The 19182-nt window shown below is 46.3% G+C and overlaps 1 protein-coding gene, 1 non-coding gene and 1 pseudogene across 5 annotated transcripts in view; all 3 read left to right on the top strand.

The window, feature by feature from the left end:
* Positions 1-4433, top strand: part of LOC136311151 (threonine--tRNA ligase 2, cytoplasmic-like) — a 35870-nt pseudogene extending 31437 nt beyond the window's left edge.
* Positions 453-528, top strand: TRNAI-GAU (transfer RNA isoleucine (anticodon GAU)). Its single transcript has one exon. It is a non-coding gene; the product is annotated as a tRNA-Ile (tRNA).
* Positions 4434-9812: 5379 nt separating the features above from the next.
* Positions 9813-19182, top strand: part of TM2D3 (TM2 domain containing 3) — a 44274-nt gene continuing 34904 nt past the window's right edge. For 3 of the 4 annotated variants that reach the window (XM_066239492.1, XM_066239493.1, XM_066239495.1), the window contains exons 1-5: positions 9813-9929; positions 10114-10206; positions 11745-11902; positions 12688-12862; positions 14710-14785. In XM_066239492.1, coding sequence (XP_066095589.1) covers positions 9839-9929; positions 10114-10206; positions 11745-11902; positions 12688-12862; positions 14710-14785 — 593 coding nt within the window. In that variant the 5' untranslated portion in view covers positions 9813-9838. Of the gene's footprint in view, positions 9930-10113; positions 10207-11744; positions 11903-12687; positions 12863-14709; positions 14786-17030; positions 17722-19182 lie in introns of those variants that run through there. The other variant, XM_066239494.1, reaches the window with a different exon arrangement.

Genomic DNA, 19182 nt, shown 5'->3' with positions numbered 1-19182 from the left:
GTGGATCCCGGTCGGGCGCATGCAGGAGTCTGTCTGACTGTCTCTCCTCGTTTCCAGCTTCAGAAAAATACAAAAAAAAAAAAAAAAAAAAAAAAGAATTCCCAACTTCCCCCATGTCTGCTCTACTGCCTTTAACTCTTTTTTTTTTTTTTTAACTTATTTTTAGAGAAAGAGGTAAGGAGAGAGAGAAAGAGAATGAAACATCATTTGTTGTTCCACTTAGCTGTGCATTCATTGGTTGCTTCCCGTATGTGCCCTGACCGGAGATCGAAACCACAACCTTGGCCTATCGGGACAACCCTCGAACCAAATGAGCCGCCTGGCCAGGGCCTGCCTTTTCATTGTTAATGTAATTTGTTTTACTTCCATACCACTTTATATAAATATAATCTCTCTTGTGAAGTCTTACTTCAAAAAAAAAATCTTTGGTTATTTTTAAAATCGTGTAATAGGCCCTGGCCGGTTGGCTCAGTGGTAGAGCGTCAGCCTGATGTGCAGGAGTCCCGGGTTCGATTCCCAGCCAGGGCACACAGGAGAGGCGCCCATCTGCTTCTCCACCCCTCCCCCTCTCCTTCCTCTCTGTATCTCTCTTCCCCTCCTGCAGCCGAGGCTCCACTGGAGCAAAGTCTTCCCTGGTGCTGAGGATGGCTCCGTGGCCTCTGCCTCAGGCGCTAGAATGGCTCTGGTTGCAACAGAGTGACGCCCCCTGGTGGGCAGAGCATCGCCCCCTGGTGGGCATGCCGGGTGGATCCCGGTCGGGCGCATGCGGGAGTCTGTCTGACTGCCTCCCCGTTTCCAACTTCGGAAAAATAAAAATAAAAAAAATCGTGTAATAAATGGTCATTTTGAAAGTACTTATCTTTTATATTTTTTCAGGTCTTTCTGGCTGTTTCCTTGCCAGGTAATGGTCATCCCTGTGGGGCCAACCTGTGAAAACTATGCACTTCAGGTAAAATCAGAGACATTGAAAGTACATAATCATCTTGGCATCTGGTGGGTGAAGGTTTTTGACTTGAAATGTATTCATGCCTTAAAGCACTGCATAACTAACGCATCCACTGACCAACCCGTGTTTTCTGTAATTGGGAGTCACATCTGAATCATGCTCATGTACTGGATCGCATCTATTTTATTTCTTCATGTTTGTGAGAAATTGATTTTTTTTTTTTTTTTTTTAGAAATTGATATTTTAAAACATCTCACATGTGAGTTATTTTTCTCACATGTAAGAATACTTACACCTCCTGACCAGGCAGTGATGCAGTGGATAGAGCGTCAGACTGGGATGCGGAGGACCCAGGTTCAAGACCCCGAGGTCGCAAGCTTGAGTGCGGGCTCATCTGGTTTGAGCAAAAGCTCACCAGCTTGAGCCCAAGGTCGCTGGCTCAAGCAAGGGGTTGCTTGGTCTGCTGAAGGCCCATGGTCAAGGCACATATGAGAAAGCAATCAATGAACAACTAAGGTGTCGCAACGAAAAACTAATGATTGATGCTTCTCATCTCTCCGTTCCTGTCTGTCTGTCCCTGTCTATCCCTCTCTCTGACTCTCTGTGTCTCTGTAAAAAAAGAAAAAAAAAAGAATACTTACTGGTGTGCAACAAAGTACTCCAACATTTAGCAGCTTAAAACAAGAAAATTTATTATCTGACGGTTTCTACGAGTCAGCACCTGGGCTGTGCCCTCCTGTCTTCCCAACATGGCAGCTGCTCTGCCCTGGAGGCAGTGATCTGAATGGGTGGAAACTCAGAAGTGACGTGCTATCATTCCCAGCCTCTGGTCACACAGACCAAGCTAGTGCAGTGTTGGGGGAAGGCCACAAGGGTGTGGGTCACTGGAGGCTGGCGACCATTCATAGTGTCATAACAGCGTTTTATATTCTTGTAGGTATCCAGTGCATTTTCTGAAGAAGGATTCATGGCCGACGTCGATTTAGATCATAATTGTTCACTAAATAAGAAAATCTGAAATGCACAGCTGGCTCAGTATAATTTTATTTTGGGTAATTTCAATTTGAATCTGTTCTCATAAATGCTAGCTTTCTTGCGCCTTAATTCCAAAACCTAAAATAAAAACTATGGTCTAACTGCTTGATTAAACCTCTCAGGTTAACTGTCGAATACTCACATACAGAGGGAGGGTGCGGTGTTCCTGGGAAGGCTGGGCCGCAGGACTGTTTGTTTGCTGGAGGGAGTGTCCTGTAGTCTGGTAACACCAGCAAGATTTAGTATCTCAGACCAGCGGATGGAAAAAAATGTGAAAATGACCCCCTCAGTAAAATTCTACTTACATTTCAGCGATGTAACAGGCCTAAAATATTCTTTGCTTTTCTGGTTTGTTAGAAATCTTTATAATTAAACTCATGAGTGTACAAGGTTCCAAATTTAAGATGACCAAAAGAAAATAATTAAGTGGCAAAAAAATTTCTTTAGGCACATGAATAACTAAATGCAGAAATGCATAGTATTATCTCCTGTCAGCTGAAAGATTCTGTAGAAGACAAAATAAATACGCAGAGTTGTCCTGTCTACACTTTCCCATCAAACATGTTTGACTCTGTAGTCAGCATCGTGATGTTTCAGTCACCTCTTGTGACGACAGAAGTTTCATGTAGCTTGACCAAGGTGGGATTTATGGGAAGGGCACTGAGTGCCCAACCACCTGGAAGGTGGAACTCAGTAGCCAGACCACTGGAAGAATGACTGGGAAGAGGAATGCAATCTCACCAGGACTGTGTCTCCGTTTTCTGTCCCTGTTCTCAGCTTCTTCATGCTGTCCGTGGGTTCTACTGCATTGCCTTACTTGGTGACCATTTCTTCCCTCCAGATGGCAGGACACGTGGTGGCAAGTTCCTGTATCATCTCACAGTATAGGTGACAAGAGAGAATACATTTTTTTACCTACATTCCAGGAAATTCTGGTTGGCTGGTTGGGCCATCCCAACCAGCCCTAGGCGGGATGGGGGTGGGGTAGAGTCAGGTCAAGGTGTCTGTAAGAGCTCTCTGCTCCCATTTCTATCCCAGGACCACAATAAGTGTTCTCTCAGCAGACAGAAGAGATGGGATTAGACCAGGGGTCCCCAAACTTTTTACACAGGGGGCCAGTTCACTGTCCCTCAGACCATTGGAGGGCCAGACTATAAAAAAAACTATGAACAAATCCCTATGCACACTGCATATATCTTATTTTAAAGTAAAAAAACAAAACGGGACCAAATATAACATTTAAAATAAAGAACAAGTAAATTTAAATCAACAAACTGACCAGTATTTCAATGGGAACTATGCTCCTCTCACTGACCACCAATGAAAGAGGTGCCCCTTCTGGAAGTGCGGTGGGGACCGGATAAATGGCCTCAGGGGGCTGCATGTGGCCCGCGGGCCGTAGTTTGGGGACCCCTGGATTAAACAATGTTCTTCCCTCAGGAAGCTTACTGATGAGATTTAGTAATTAATACGGAAGAAAAGCCCAGTAAGATGCCTGTCATGTGACTGTTCCCTTAATGTTTTGTAAATTGTTGATTTAAAATGTTATTTCCCTTTCTTTTTTCCTACAGTGGTTGGAGAAAAGGAAAAAACTAATAATGCTGTAAATGTTCGAACAAGGAACAACAAAATTCATGGAGAGATTTTACTAACTTCTGCTATTGAGAAATTGAAGGATCTCAATAAATCACGTACACTAAATGCTGAGGAAGAAATCTGAAGCCCTTTTTTGTATTTCCTTCTGCGTAACCTCGTTTTGACCCCCTGAAAATGTGTTTTTCTTAATTAATGTTAGTGCTGCTGAGAACTTCGGGCCTGCTGACGGTCCCCCTGCTGGGCGCAGTGAGAGGGGACCCTGAATGAGTAGTTGATAATGTACACTGCTGTGTCTGAGGACAGTAAGAGGACAAGCTCAGGGAAACTTTAATTCCCAAAATGTCTTGACTTAAATGGGAAAATGTCATTCATTCTAAAAGGAAAATGCTAAGAGATGAGGATTATGAAATGTTACTGCTAAGATTTGTGATTTTCAAAAGATAGGTTTCAAATCAAAGTCTGAAAAACATTTTGGAATATGGCAGAAAATCTTATTTTTTTAAAGATTTTATTCATTTTAGAGAGGGGAGAGAGAGAGAGAGATAAAGAAAGAGAATGGGAGAACAGTAGGAAGCATCAGCTCCCATATGTGCCTTGACCAGGCAAGCCCAGGGTTTCAAACCGGTGACCTCAGTGTTCCAGGTCGATGCTTTATCCACTGCGCCACCACAGGTCAGGCTTATTTCCTAATGTTGTGCCCTCAGTTGTTTCACTAATGTTCACACTGAAACTTTATTTCCAAAATTGGAATCATTACTACTTAATTTGTTTAAACCAACAACCAGAGGGAAGCTAATACTGAACACTGGATTATTGACAAAGGACTGAACTCAGACTCATTATTTGTAGAATCTACACTGTTTGTACTGCAGTGTATGAGCTGCTGTTTTTTTATATAAATTTTTATTGATTTTAATGGGGTGACATCAATAAATCAGGGTACATATGTTCAAAGAAAACATGTCCAGGTTATCTTGTCATTCAATTATGTTGCATACCCATCACCCAAAGTCAGATTGTCCTCCGTCACCTTCTATCTAGTTTTCTTTGTGCCCCTCTCCCCCCCCCCCCAACCACCACACTCTTGTCCATGTCTCTTAGTCTCGTTTTTATGTCCCACCAATGTATGGAATCATGTAGTTCTTGTTTTTTTCTGATTTACTTTTTCACTCTGTATAATGTTATCAAGATCCCACCATTTTGTTGTAAATGATCCGATGTCATCATTTCTTATGGCTGAATAGTATTCCATAGTGTATATATGCCACTTCTTTATCCAGTCATCTATTGAAGGGCTTTTTGGTTGTTTCCATGTCTTGGCCACTGTAAACAATGCTGCAATGAACATGGGGCTACATGTATCTTTACGTATCAATGTTTCTGAGTTTTTGGGGTATATACCCAGTAGAGGGATTGCTGGGTCATAAGGTAGTTCTATTTGCAGTTTTTTGAGGAACCACCATACTTTCTTCCATAGTGGTTGTACTACTTTACATTCCCACCAACAGTGAATGAGGGTTCCTTTTTCTCCACAGCCTCTCCAACATTTGCTATTACCTGTCTTGTTGATAATAGCTAATCTAACAGGTGTGAGGTGGTATCGCATTGTAGTTTTGATTTGCATTTCTCTAATAACTAATGAAGATGAGCATCTTTTCATATATCTGTTGGCCATTTGTATTTCTTCCTGGGAGAAGTGTCTGTTCATGTCCTCTTTCCATTTTTTTTAAAATTTTATTTATTCATTTTAGAGAGGAGAGAGAAAGACAGGGAAAGAGAGAGGAGAGAGAGAGAGAGAGAGAGGGAAGGTGGGGAGGAGCTGTAAGCATCAACTCCCATATGTGCCTTGACCAGGAAAGCCCAGGGTTTCAAACTGGCGACCTCAGCATTTCCAGGTCAACACTTTATCCACTGTGCCACCACAGGTCAGGCCTCTTCCCATTTTTTTATTGGATTGTTTGTTGTTGAGTTTTATGAGTTCTTTGTATATTTTGGGTATTAGGCCCTTACCTGAGCTGTTGTTTGAAAATATCGTTTCCCATTTAGTTGGCTGTCTATTTTGTTGTCAGTTTCTCTTGCTGAGCAAAAACTTCTTAGTCTGATGTAGTCCCATTCATTTATCGTTGCCTTCACTTCTCTTGCCTTTGGAGTCAAATTCATAAAATGCTCTTTAAAACCAAGGTCCATGAGTTTAGTATCTATGTCTTCTTCTGTGTACTTTATTGTTTCAGGTCTTATATTTAGGTCTTTGATCCTTTTTTTTTTTTTTTTTTTTTTTTTTTTTTCATTTTTCTGAAGCTGGAAACAGGGAGAGACAGTCAGACAGACTCCCGCATGCGCCCGACCGGGATCCACCCGGCACGCCCACCGGGGGCGACGCTCTGCCCACCAGGGGGCGATGCTCTGCCCATCCTGGGCGTCGCCATGTTGCGACCAGAGCCACTCCAGCGCCTGGGGCAGAGGCCACAGAGCCATCCCCAGCGCCCGGGCCATCTTTGCTCCAATGGAGCCTTGGCTGCGGGAGGGGAAGAGAGAGACAGAGAGGAAAGCGCGGCGGAGGGGTGGAGAAGCAAATGGGTGCTTCTCCTGTGTGCCCTGGCCAGGAATCGAACCCGGGTCCTCCGCACACTACTTTGATCCATTTTGAATTAATTTTAGTACAAGGGGACAAACTGTAGTCAAGTTTCATTCTTTTGCATGTGGCCTTCCAGTTTTCCCAGCACCTTTTGTTGAAGAGGCTTTCTTTTCTCCATTGTGTGTTGTTGGCCCCTTTATTGAAAATTATTTGACCATATATATGTGGTTTTATTTCTGGACTTTCTATTCTGTTCCATTGGTCTGAGTGTCTGTTTTTCTGCCAATACCATGCTGTTTTGATTGTCGTGGCCCTATAATATAGTTTGAAGTCAGGTATTGTAATGCCCCCAGCTTCATTCTTTTTCCTTAGGATTGCTTTGGCTATTCGGGGTTTTTTATAGTTCTATATAAATCTGATGATTTTTTGTACCATTTCTTTAAAAACTGTCGCCTGACCTATGGTGGCGCAATGGATAGGGCATCGACCTGGAATGCTGAGGTCGCTGGTTCAAAAACCCCGGGCTTGCCTGGTCAAGGCACATATGGGAGTTGATGCTTCCTGCTCCTTCCCCCTTCTCTCTCTCCTCACTCTCTAAAAATGAATAAATTAAAAAAAATTTTTTTTAATGTCATTGGAATTTTGATGGGAATTGCATTAAATTTGTATATTGCTTTCGGTAATATGGCCATTTTGATTATATTTATTCTTCCTATCCAAGGACAAGGAATATTTTTCCATCTCATTGTATCTTTTTAGATTTCCCTTCACAATACTAGTTTTGTAATATAGGTCCTTTACATTCTTTATGTTTATTTCTATTTTATTTTTTTTGTTACAATCGTGAAGGGGATTATTTTTTTGAGTTCGGTTTCTAATGTTTCATTGTTGGCATATAGAAAGGCTGTGGACTTTTGTATATTAATTTTGTATCCTGCGACCTTACTGTATTGATTTATTGTTTCTAGTAATCTTTTTGTGGAGAGGTGCTGTTTTAATGCTTGTAATTTGACGATGGAGCCTTGCTCTTCAGAAAACCTAAATTTCTTAACAAAATGCATGTGTTTCAGCTATGGAAGCATGTGCTTCCAGAAATTACTTTTCTGGTGGGATGACAGTCCACTGATTTATATACTTAAATGGATTTCTGACTTTAATTAAGAGGAATACCTACTGCTCAGAACAGAATGAAGTTGGCTTTATGCCAGTAGACTTTAGTTTTTAGTACTTGTTGAGTCTTTATTTGGCTACCTACCGTGGGATTCAAAATAAAATTGATATGAGCTCTCTCAACACATATCCCGAACAGCTTGTAAACCTGTGATTTACATCAGACCTTATAGTGCTTGCTATGAGATGCAAATTGTATGGTCAAGTTTTGAAGCTAATACTGAGGCCAAGCACGACTTGATAAATTTTTCCCATTCATCAGAGGTGCCAGTGAAGGAGTGAGGAGTCACAACAGAGCGCCCCCCGCTGTCCCTGAGCAAGTTAACAGCCCAGGACCAAGGATGAGGCCAGGAACAGATGCAGGTGCCTGTGGCTGGGGCATTGTCTCCCCACGCTGGCATCCAGGGAGGGGCTGGGGCCCCGGACCTGAAGGCCCGCCAGCTATACCGAACTAGAAAGCCCGGCAGTCATACAAAATGACCGCTGTTCTAGATATTATAAATTGTAATTAAAATGATTTGTGCAAAAGTGTCTGCTAATTCAAACCGAATTACCCAGGGCAGGCGGCAAGGACGCCTCTTTGCTTAGTGCCCCATGGGGTTTCCCCCTTCTACTTGCTTAATTGCTTAGAGTGCAATGAAGGAAACCACTGGCGGTACATTTCTTAAGAGCCACCACTAGCTCAATAAATAAAAGTGATTTAAATAATAAAATGTTAATTCACATGTCAAAGATCTCTTTGTACACAACATTTCTTGTGTAGATCTTTCCATCATTTTTAAGCTCACCTTGCAGAGGACCATCAATTATTTTTAATTTGATGTCTGTTCTTTCACAAACTCTTGAACAGGCAACATAAAGTTGACCGTGTCCAAATGCAGGCTCAGGTAAAAAAATGCCAACACGCTTAAGCGTTTGGCCCTGAGACTTATTGATGGTCATAGCAAAGGCAAGTTTTACAGGAAATTGTCTACGTCTCAATTGAAACGGCAACCCTGTTTGAGATGGAGCCAAATCAATTCTTGGAATGACATGTATTTCACCTTTAAAGGAGCCAGTCAAAGACTTAGCTATAAGTTCCAGTTTGATGGTCAACTTGACCATGAAGTTGAAAGCAATAAAGTCCTGGTCCAGGCAAGTCAATTGGTTTGTTTCCCATGGATGCAAAAGCAAACGAACTATTAATGGATCGAATGCTATCCATGTACTGTTTGCTATTTGGATGCTGATTAGTCAATAATTTATTCAAGAGTGGTGGATAATTCTCAATTAGTGGAACTACAATGTTTCTGTACTTGCAACATTGAGAAAATCCTTTCTTGCCAAGGTCAAATCGATTAGTTTCTAACTTGAAGTTTAAGGACTGACTGTTTACATTTAATATTCATGTCACCAGAGGAATGCTCAAAAATTAAGGTTTCTCCATTTGAAACTTTTAATCCTTTTTGCGTTTCGGCCAGCATTACTCTGTCGTTTTTTTTGCATTTCTCTCCTGCTTTTGTTCAAGGGACTCATTTTGTCGAGACAGGCTTTTTTGTCTTGCATCTGAAGCAAGCCTTGTTTCTCTATGCTCATCAGTCTCATTTTGCCGAGAAAGACACATTTGCTCTGCAACTGAAGCAAGCCTTGTCTTTCTCTGCTCAGTGGTTTCTTTTTGTCGAGAAAGCCGTCTTTGTGCAGTTTTAGCTCCTTTTCTCTCCTCTTCAGTGCTGTATTTTCTAGGAGGCATTCTTAAAAGAAATTACGTTAAGACGTAGTTTTTATGTAAAACAGATGATTGCCAATGCAAACAAATGTTCACCTTCCCCCTGACCCACTGAATTTGCATTCAGCCGTGGCAACTTCACCCCATTGGCTAGTACAGTTACGCAAGCAACCAATAAGCTATCGGCGACAGACACTTAAGCCACATATAATAAAGATGCCCAGCCTCCCCCAGTCTTAGGAGAACGGGTGGAAGTGACAGGTGTCGAGAAGGGGCTGGCTAGCGGGACCCACGGCAGTCAGCTGGGCGCACCTGGGCGCGCTTCCCGTAAGGTTTGGGCCCCAACCCTCATATGTAAATAAGCCCATTTTAGTACGAAATTAAGTGTAATGCCATGGACACCTTCGCATAGCAGCGGTTTCTCTATAACACATGCGTCCCGCCCCAGACAAGCAGCGGCCACGTCCGCACTGTGCTCGCCTCTGCTTGCAGCCAGTGCAGGTGCATTTCAGACCGGTGGCCTTTCCCGACCTCCAGCTGTGGACAGAGGAGTGAACGCCTCGTCCTAGGGCACAGGCGGCGCTTGGGAACCGAGCAACCCGTCAGCGTCACGGCGGCCACCGCCACCCCAATTCTCGGGAGCTTCTGGAGCGTCCCCACCACCGGACCCACGCGGAGAGAACCGCGCGCTCGCGCCCGGGTTCCCTGGAAAGGGGCGGGGAAGTCGCCCTTCTGGCGCCCCGCCCCTTCTGGCGCCCCGCCCCTCGGCAGAACACTAGCCCGCGCCCCGGAAGTGCGTCGCGCCCGCAAGATGGCGGCTGGGTCGGGCCCCTTGGGCGTCCTGGGCCGCCTATGTCGAGTGCTGCTCTTCCTCTCTCAGTTCTACATCTTGTCGGGCGGTGGTGAGTGAGACGCCGGGACCACGTCGGGTCTGGCCGGGTGCGCGGGCGCCCCGAGGCCTGCGGGCAGCGTCTGGGAGGCCGGAGGCCGGGCGGAGCGGGGCGGTTCCTTCTGTAGTGATTGGGCCGCGGAGCCTTGAGGGCCCCACCGCCTCCGGCCCGGGCTCATGCATCTCTCCGCCCGCAGGGTCCTTGAACGTGGAGCACTCGCCGCCGCTGGCGCAGGCCATCCGGGACCCGGGCCCCACACGCTCGTTCACGGCCGTGCCCCGGGCCGCAGGTACGGCATCCTCCGCTCCAGGGCGGGTCCGGGGTCGCACGGCCGCTCCCCTGCCGCTGGGGGTGGGGAGGGAGTCCTGCGAGTCGAGGCGCCCACTTCCCGTTTCTTGCAGTTTTTATTTCTTGTGTGTGTTTTAGGTTTGCACGCCCTCCGCGGGCGGGCAGACGATTCCTGCAGACAGTCCTGAGCTGTCCCTCCCTGTCTGACAGCCCCACACTCTTCATTTCCATCTCTTAATTTTTCTTAGTTCTCGCTCTTTATCAGGATGACCCACCCTCTCCCCAACCAGTGCTTCTTTCCCTTCCAAAAACGTCGTTCTTCCAGACCCCGGTTCCGGAGGCTGGGTGTTCAAAGCTTCCCCACACCTCCGCCCCCAGGCTGTTTGCAATGGGAGGGTCACAGAGGTGACAGGCAGAGACTTGGATCTGGGTCCGAGATCTTGTGCTGCTACTAGGCGCGTGACCACACTGCTCTCCCGTTTGGGCGTCGGTGTCCCCCGTCTTCAAGGTGGCGAGATTAGCCTGGCCCTTTGGCTTTGTGGCCTCCAGCCTCCAGCCACAGTAGTAATGGGGACGAAAGAAAAGGAAAATGCTGTTTTGTAGAATTGACCATCTGCTACAGTGACTTAAATTAAAACCGGTATTCAATGAGGATTAGTGTGTGTTGCTAATGGAACCTTTGTTTCTATAGTTTCATCCCTTTAGAGGTATTTTGCAGATTGTAATTTGGATGCAAAAGACGACAGCATACTTGGTTTTAAAGTGTAGATTATCATTAGTGAAAGCGCCTTTTGACCTTTTGAAAGCTTCTCAAAAAACAAATATTAATACTTCTCCTCCTCCCTAAGAATACCTGCAGTTTTGATCCTCTTTTCACTTGTAGAAATACGTTGTGCTCCTGGCTAGGTGGGCTGGGGGGAAAACCTGCAGCCCACTGAAGATGTTGTTAGAAACCCACTGTAGAAAACTGTTTTGAACTTTGGTAGTATAAGATGGCTAATGTTTTCAGCCAGTTAGGACTTACTGAAATAGCAATCTGGAGTAATGATGGTAACATTTTCTAGAGTTGCTATCCTTTTGTGCTGATAGATCCAGTTAGGGGGTCACTAGCCTCGTTTCCAAGTTAGCGAGTTCAAGGGAAAAGAACATTGGAGTGGAAACGGGGATTTGGGTTCTCGTTCCAGTTTCCACTCCTTCCATGATCTTGAACAAACCCACACATCCCTAAGTCTTTGGTTTTTTCATCTTGTAACATGGTATTTTTGAGACCCTAACTTAACAGCTAGCATTAGATATACATTATATACACATAAGCAGCTTTGGTTTTTATGGTCATTTGAGGGACAGTAATTAAGTGCTCAGTGTTGAACCGCTCCCCAAGTCCCATGGTTGGCTGGTGAAGGAGCCCTGCTCCATGACTCCAGCTGTGCTTTTCCATTGTAGCTAGAAGCTTGCTGATCACGGTCACGCCCCATAACCTTAGAAGACTGTCTTTTATCAGTCTTACCAAAGGATAAGCTTCTCTCTCGCCTCCCACAGAAAGTACCGGCATCCCACCCTATGTGATGAAATGTCCAAGCAATGGCTTGTGCAGCAAACTCCCTGCAGACTGCATGGAGTGCAGGACGAACTTCTCCTGTGTCTATGGGAAGCCCGTCACGTTTGACTGCACAGTCAAGCCTTCTGTCACCTGTGTGGTAAGTACTGAAATTTAACTTATCCCAAATAAGCTTGTTGTAGACCTGGAATTATCAGGAGAGTTTAGACTTGACTCTGAGGGAAATTCTGAAAGAAATTGCTCTGCATTTTTAAGTAATATTTTAGCATTAAAGTCAACTGTATCCAAAAACTAGAACCTCCATCCAGGTGAGTTTCAGTTTCAGTTACAAGGGTTCAGATGGCAATTTTTTGACATACAGGTAAATTGAAGCAATGATCAGACTTCCTACAGAAAGTCGGAAATAGCAAAAGCTTAAGCGTACTGACTCACCCATTCAAAATGAACTTGTTATAGTCATATCCCTACATCCTGTCTCTGACACTTTGACCAACAGGAGGGAGCACAGAAAGACTTCCATAATAGGTGCTTCTTTCAGAGTGCTTTAGGGGTCCTGCTTCAGAGCTGCTTGACATGTTAACAAGGTAGTATGTTACCTGACCAGGCGGTGGCACAGTGGATAGAGCATCGGACTGGGATGCAGAGGATCCAGGTTTGAAACCTAAGGTTGCTGGCTTGACTGCAGGTTCACTGGCTTAAGCAAGGGTCACTGGCTCTGCTGTAGCCCCCCGGTCAAGGCACATATGAGAAAGCAATCAATGAGCAACTAAGGAGCTGCAATGAAGAACTGATGCTTCTCATCTCTCTCCCTTCTCTGTCTCTGTCAGTCCCTCTATCTGTTTCTCTTTCTGTCTTTGTCAAAAAAAAAACAAAACACAAAGTACTATGTTATGATTGATGAGTTCTGTGTCCTTTGCCCCATAGGATCAGAACTTAATATCCCAAAAGAACTTCGTCATCAGCATGAATTGCAGGTTCTGCTGGCAGCTCCCAGAGACCGATTACGAGTGCTCCAACTCCACCAGCTGCATGACGGTGTCCTGCCCGCGGCAGCGCTACACGGCCAACTGCACGGTGCGGGACCACGTGCACTGCTTGGGTACGTAGGTCAGCAAGATTTGGAGCACAATGTTTTTCTCTAAGCTAGCTTATGGAAATCTGAGAATTATACTTAAATCACTTCATCAGAAGCATGAGCATTTTTGTAGTTATGCCAAACCTCACTAATAAGCTCAGTAAGCTAAAAAAAAAAAAAGTGCAGAAAATTTGCAATATCCTTATCTCTTTTTTTTTTCTTTTTCTTTTTTTTTTTTGTATTTTTCTGAAGCTGGAAACGGAGAGAGACAGTCAGACAGACTCCCGCATGCGCCCGACCGGGATCCACCCGGCACGCCCACCAGGGGCAATGCTCTGCCCCTCCGGGGCGTCGCTCTGCCGTGACCAGAGCCACTCTAGCGCCTGGGGCAGAGGCCAAGGAGCCATCCCCAGCGCCCAGGCCATCTTTGCTCCAATGGAGCCTTGGCTGCGGGAGGGGAAGAGAGAGACAGAGAGGAAGGGGTGGAGAAGCAAATGGGCGCTTCTATGTGCCCTGGCCAGGAATCAACCCAGGTCCCCCGCATGCCAGGCCGACGCTCTACCGCTGAGCCAACCGGCCAGGGCCAATATCCTTATCTCTTGAAATGTATGCTTGAAAGGGTAACGTGTTGTCACCAACTATCACCAAATTGACGACCAGCACAGCTGCCTGTTTTTTCCTGCGTCCTGCAGAAGGAGCCACCCCAAGTCTTGCTGTCGCCCCACTGCCTTGTCTTTAAATCACTCAGCTCTGTCACATCCGTGTGGTGAGGTGCAGTGCAGCGTATCACTCAGTGGTGCATGCTTTAGAATTGGGCGCAGCAAGGGCCAGTTGTGGTCTCCAGGGACTGTCCTTTTCCTCTTGATATCTGGCTCTGAGAGTCACCCGTGCGGCTTCTCTGTTTCCTCTCACTTGTGAGTGGCAGTCCTCTGCACGATGTCGTCATTGGCCCATTCTTCTGTCTGTGGGTTGTCTTTTCTCTCCTTACAGACTGTGCTCCATTAATGATTCTGTGCACTGGCCGTGCGTGCGGGAGTCTGTATGGCCCGGGCCCTCCAGCGTGTCTCTTTCCAGCATGGTTCCACCATCCACTGCCCGCCAGGCGCATGCGTCTTGATGACCCCCTTCCTCTCCACACGCTGCCCTGAGTTCTGTCGTCTTCTCAGAGATTTCTTGGAAGACTTCATAGTTTGGATTCTAACCTTTTGATGTCTCTAAAATTCTCTCCCAGGTTTTAACTTTTCTTTCTCCACTTTTATGTTTGGTATCTTTTGCTGAACAGAACTTGAACTTTGAATTGGTTGAAAGTTATTAGTCTATCCTAGTTAGCCCTTGTTTTAACAGGGTGACATTGATCAATAAGAGTACATTGATTTCAGGTCTAAACTTTTTTAAAAAGCTGTAAGTTTGTCCTTTCACAATGAGGTCTGATTCCTCTGCGGGGAGTGTGGTCCCCGCAGGTGTGAGGTGAGGCAGGTTCACTTTCTCCCCCACGGACAGCCAGTTGTCTGGGGGTCTCCAGGGCCGACTGTGTGCCCTGTGTTCCAGGAAGACAATTCTGTGTGCAAGTCAGGGGTCCCATCTTTTTCTGTCGCCCAGTCTGTCTGTCTGTCTGCACTTTGCCTGAGTCTCAATGGCTGGTAGGCATTTACCGTTCTTCACACTGTGACCTCTGCTTCTCTGATTTAAACAGGAAATCTTTGCTTAGAGATGGTCTGGCCTTTCTTTTTACCATTCACTGCAGTGACTGTGATTGTAAGGAGGGTCAACTTTCTAGATTTGCAATTACAGGGCTACTAATTACAGTTCATCTCTGTACAAGAGTCTTTTTATACCCGTGTTTCTAAATAGAGTGTTTTTCCTTGATAAAGGTAACCGGACTTTTCCGAAAATGCTCTACTGCAACTGGACTGGAGGTTACAAGTGGTCCACGGCCCTGGCCCTCAGGTAAGGCTGTTGCTGAGGAGCTAAAGGTAACGTTTGGGTTGTGTGGGGGATCAGTGGACTCGCCCAGACCTTGAGCTCAGACAGGCTCCTCCGCCCTCGAGTCCCACCCCCACCTGAGACAGACCTGAGGCAGCACAGCTGTGGGAGTCGCTCAGGTCATCAGACCGGCACCTTCATGGAGTTTGGTGGCAGGAAGTTAGCTTTTCTCTCAGGAAGCCTGCAGAAACCTTGACTAGTCATGGTTAGAGGGCGTTGGAACCAGCCGTGGGTTCCCATCCTGCACGTGACGTACCGTTTCAGATAGGTAGAGTTACGGTGTTTTTAAGTTTTAGCAACTTCGTTATTATAAAAAATAATACTGAAGCCTGACCAGGCAGTGGCGCAGTGGATAGAGTGTCAGACTGGGATGCGGAAGGACCCAGGTTCAATACCCCGAGGTCGCCAGCTTGAGCGCGTGCTCATCTGCCTTGAGCAAAAAAAAGCTCACCAGCTTGGACCTAAGGTCGCTGGCTCCAGCAAGGAGTTACTCTGTCTGCTGAGGCCTGCAGTCAAGGCACATATAAGAAAGCAATCAATGAACAACTAAGGTGTCACAACGAAAAACTGATAATTGATGCTTCTCATCTCTCTCCATTCCTGTCTATCCCTATGTATCCCTCCCTCTGACTCTCTCTCTGTCCCTGTAAAAAAAAAACAAAAAAAAACCAACAACAAAAAGTAACGCTCAATATTGAACACTGGAAAAAGTGAACATGACAAAGAAAAAACATTAAGAATCACCTATAATTTCACCATCCAGAAATAATTACAGACTCCCAATTTTTACTTAGAAACAGGCTTGTATTTGTTAAATTTTTCAACAGTTTGAAAAAAGACATTGTAGCCATCCCCCCCAGCAGAGGGAGGTCGGTAGGGGCCCTGGGTGAGCCGCTCACTAGAAAGCTGGGCCGTCTGCAGCTGGAGCTGAGAGGCGGAGCCTGAGGCCCTCAGTGCACAGAACGTTGCCGTGGGCTTCGGGGCCAAAGTGGTCTTTGTTGGGGCGTCCTGTGCACAGTAGGATGTTGAGCAGCATCTGTGGACTCCACTTGGTGTCAGTAGCACAACCCTCCCCCAGGTCAGGACAGTCTGCTGATGTCTCCAGGTACTGCCAGGTGGCCCCTTGTTGAGAAGCGCTGAGTTGGGAGTGGTGGGTAGGAAGTGGCTGCCTGGCAGGAGGTGTGGCTGGGAAGGGAAGCAGAGTCCAGGGTGGAAAAGGACAGACAGCAGGAATGAGAGATGACAACTTTCCACAGTCTTCATCAGCAGTGGTTCAAACTGAAACTGGCAGCTTCTTCTAAAAAGTAAACTTTATTTTTGAACTAATTTTAGATTTACAGAAAAGTTGCAAAGACACAGTTCCTATGTGTCCCTCACACAGTTGCCCCCCCCCCCTCCCCTGGGGCTGACATCTTAATCACAAAGTACTTAACTGACTTTCAAAGAGTAAGAATAGTTTTCCACTCAGGACCCATTGTACTTGTTCACAGAATGTGACAGTGTCGGGGGTTAGCCTCAGAACCCCGTGGGGGTGGGGTGGGGTGGGGTGGGGTGGGGTAGGGATGACCCAGGGCTGGCCCATGTTGATGCTATTAGGGCTGGGTGCAGTTCTTTATTTTTTACATTTATATATTCTGAAATTTTCCATCATAAAAACTTGAACTCCAACGAGAAGTTGTCCAAATAGTATTAGATCTTGAAATTGGAAGGAACCTTGAAACTCATTTGTTCCTAACACTAAATTTTTAGAGATGAGTGACTGAAACAGACAGCTTGAGCCTGGGCAGCTGGATGGCGGTGGGCTGCCTCCTGTCACCACTCCTGACCCCGTGTTCCTGCTTTGTTCTTGGGTGTGCAAAGACAGCCACTGCTTTTCTTTAAAAGAGAAACCTTGCGTTTAGTTCAGTTAAGGTCACATGTCCACTCTGGGCATTTTACAGTCTTCTCGTCGCAATAACAGTGGAGCCTTGAAATAACGGGGATGAGGTGCTGACCACCCACACAGTCAGAAACCCACGTATAACTTAGCTGTTCTCATATGCAGTTCCCACCAAGGATCTAAACTACACATTTGGGTTGTAAAATGTGGAAGTTGTGTTCTGATGAAGGTTTAGGGTCACTTGAGGGCCTCCCCAGATGTGGCAGCGAGCTCCAGGGTGGGGCCCCTGGACTCCTGTGCCCTGGACTCCAGTCCTGTTTGGTGTTACAGTATCACCCTCGGTGGGTTTGGAGCGGACCGCTTCTACCTGGGCCAGTGGAGAGAAGGCCTCGGCAAGCTTTTCAGCTTTGGTGGCCTGGGAATATGGACACTGATAGACGTCTTGCTGATCGGCGTCGGCTACGTGGGACCCGCCGATGGCTCGCTGTACATTTAGAGCAGTCGTGTGCTTCAGAGTGGGGCCGTCTCACGAGCCTGTGGCCCGCCGGAAGCGGTGTGCGTGAGTGGACACGCGTGTTTCTTGTACAGCATCTGTACGTCGCCTGCCTTAATGAAGGAGAAATAAACACTAGTCTGGAATTTGGTTTATTTGCTTGAAATATATATTTTTTTTTCTGTGAAAAAAATGGAACTAGAGGATCAAACTCTGCAGTGATTGAAAATTGATTTAATTCCTATGACTTTAGTTTTATGTCGCTTAAGTCAAAGTGCATCATTCAGATCTCTGGCCTGAATGTGACCTGCCTGAGAAGCTTCTCGCCAGAAGTTCTTTCTTCCTGAGCCCAACAGCGTGGCTCTGTCTGCCCCACACCAGAGCTCTGCGTGTGCAGTGTTGTGTGCGCGTCTGGTCTGTATACATGACTGAACTGTTGTGTCTAGCAGCTTTGATTTGAACTTTATCAGTAATATAAAAGGTTGTAAGTACTGAAAAGTTAATAAAGTTGCAACTTGCTTTAAGAAATACTGTGGACCTGTTTTCTGAGTGAGAAGGTAATGCTGACTCATCCTATCAGCTGTGGTTTTTAGGGGTGAGATGTTTCTCAGGGCATCACGCCCTCCCACGACGCACGACTGACCTTTAAACAGCATGGGCCTGGGCGCCAATCCCTGAGCCTCGCAACCTGTGTGTAAGTTAGGTCAGCCCGGCAAGCGCAGGGATTCCCAGCCGTGGGCTGTCGAGCAACACGAGTTTCAGCAGCATGGAAGTGGACCGCACAGTCCAAACCCTTGTTCAGGGGTCAGCTGTACCCATAGTTGGGTGGTTCATTGATGTACTCAAGGGTTCACTGTTTTAGTACAAGGAATGTTTTTTAAGTTTATAGAACCTTTATTGGAAAGAAAAGCACTTATTAAACCAGAATGGGTTTTAAAGAGGGAGGATTTTTGTGAAACATTACAGCTCAGCATTTTCCTTTCTAATTTGGTATCTGTTAATAGCCAGAAGATGTAGCCAGCATATCAGATCTATAAGCTATAAAATATTCTTCGAACCTGACCAGGTGGTGGCTCAGTGTATAGAACATCGGACTGGGACGTAGAGGACCCAGGTTTGAAACCCTGAGGTCACCAGCTTGAGCACAAAGGCCACTGACTTGAAGACCAAGGTCGCTGGCTTGAGCAAGAGGTCACTGGCTCTGCTGTAGCCCCCCTCCCTGGTCAAGGCACACAGGAGAAAGCAAACAAAGAACAACTAAGGTGCCGCAACGAAGAATTGATACTTCTCATCCCACTCCCTGCCTGTCTCCCTGTCTGTCCCTTTCTCTGTCTTTGTCACAAAAAATATTTTTTTTCAAGATCTTCGTAAGACTTATGGAACAAGATTGTATTTTCTTGGCCAGCTTATTAGTCACCTGAAAGAGGACTTGAACCCCTGGTGACACCTTGCTATTTGAGCTCTGCCCAGTGTGTGTGAGCAGTAGTTCCGTCTCTGGCCACTAGGTGGTGCATCCCGTTCACATTTGCTTCCCTGCTCTGTCTCCAGAAACTGCCGGCCTCTGTGTGCATTCCTGGGAACAGGAGGTGGGCACCTCCCTAGAAGTGGCCTGATTTGCTACATCTTCTCTAGGGGAGACACACTGTCTTCTCAGCCATGCCCACATGACACCGTAAGCAGGTACTTCTTTAGACACGGGCCTGTTTCTTCAAGCAAGCCACCCTTTGCCAACTTGAACATTTTTCTGGAATCTCCTCCCTAGTTAGCTCCGTGCAGGAGAGAAGGCAGCATCTCCCCGTGGAGCTGCCATGGGAGGGGGAGCCAGGGTAGTCGCAGGAATTGCTGGCCGCCCCGTGCTTGGGCCAGTAGGGAGCAGCTGCCCTAACAATGACCGTCTCTGGCTTGGGGACAAGAGTTACATAATGGGGCCTCCCTGTTTAGAGGTGAGAGCTGAAAGATTATGAATCCATGGAAGGAGAGGAATGCGTG

The sequence above is a fragment of the Saccopteryx bilineata genome, chromosome 7 (genome assembly GCF_036850765.1).
Source record: "Saccopteryx bilineata isolate mSacBil1 chromosome 7, mSacBil1_pri_phased_curated, whole genome shotgun sequence".
Taxonomy (NCBI): domain Eukaryota; kingdom Metazoa; phylum Chordata; class Mammalia; order Chiroptera; family Emballonuridae; genus Saccopteryx; species Saccopteryx bilineata.
The sequence above is the reverse complement of the archived record's forward strand: the minus strand, read 5'-3'. Positions and strand labels throughout refer to the sequence as shown.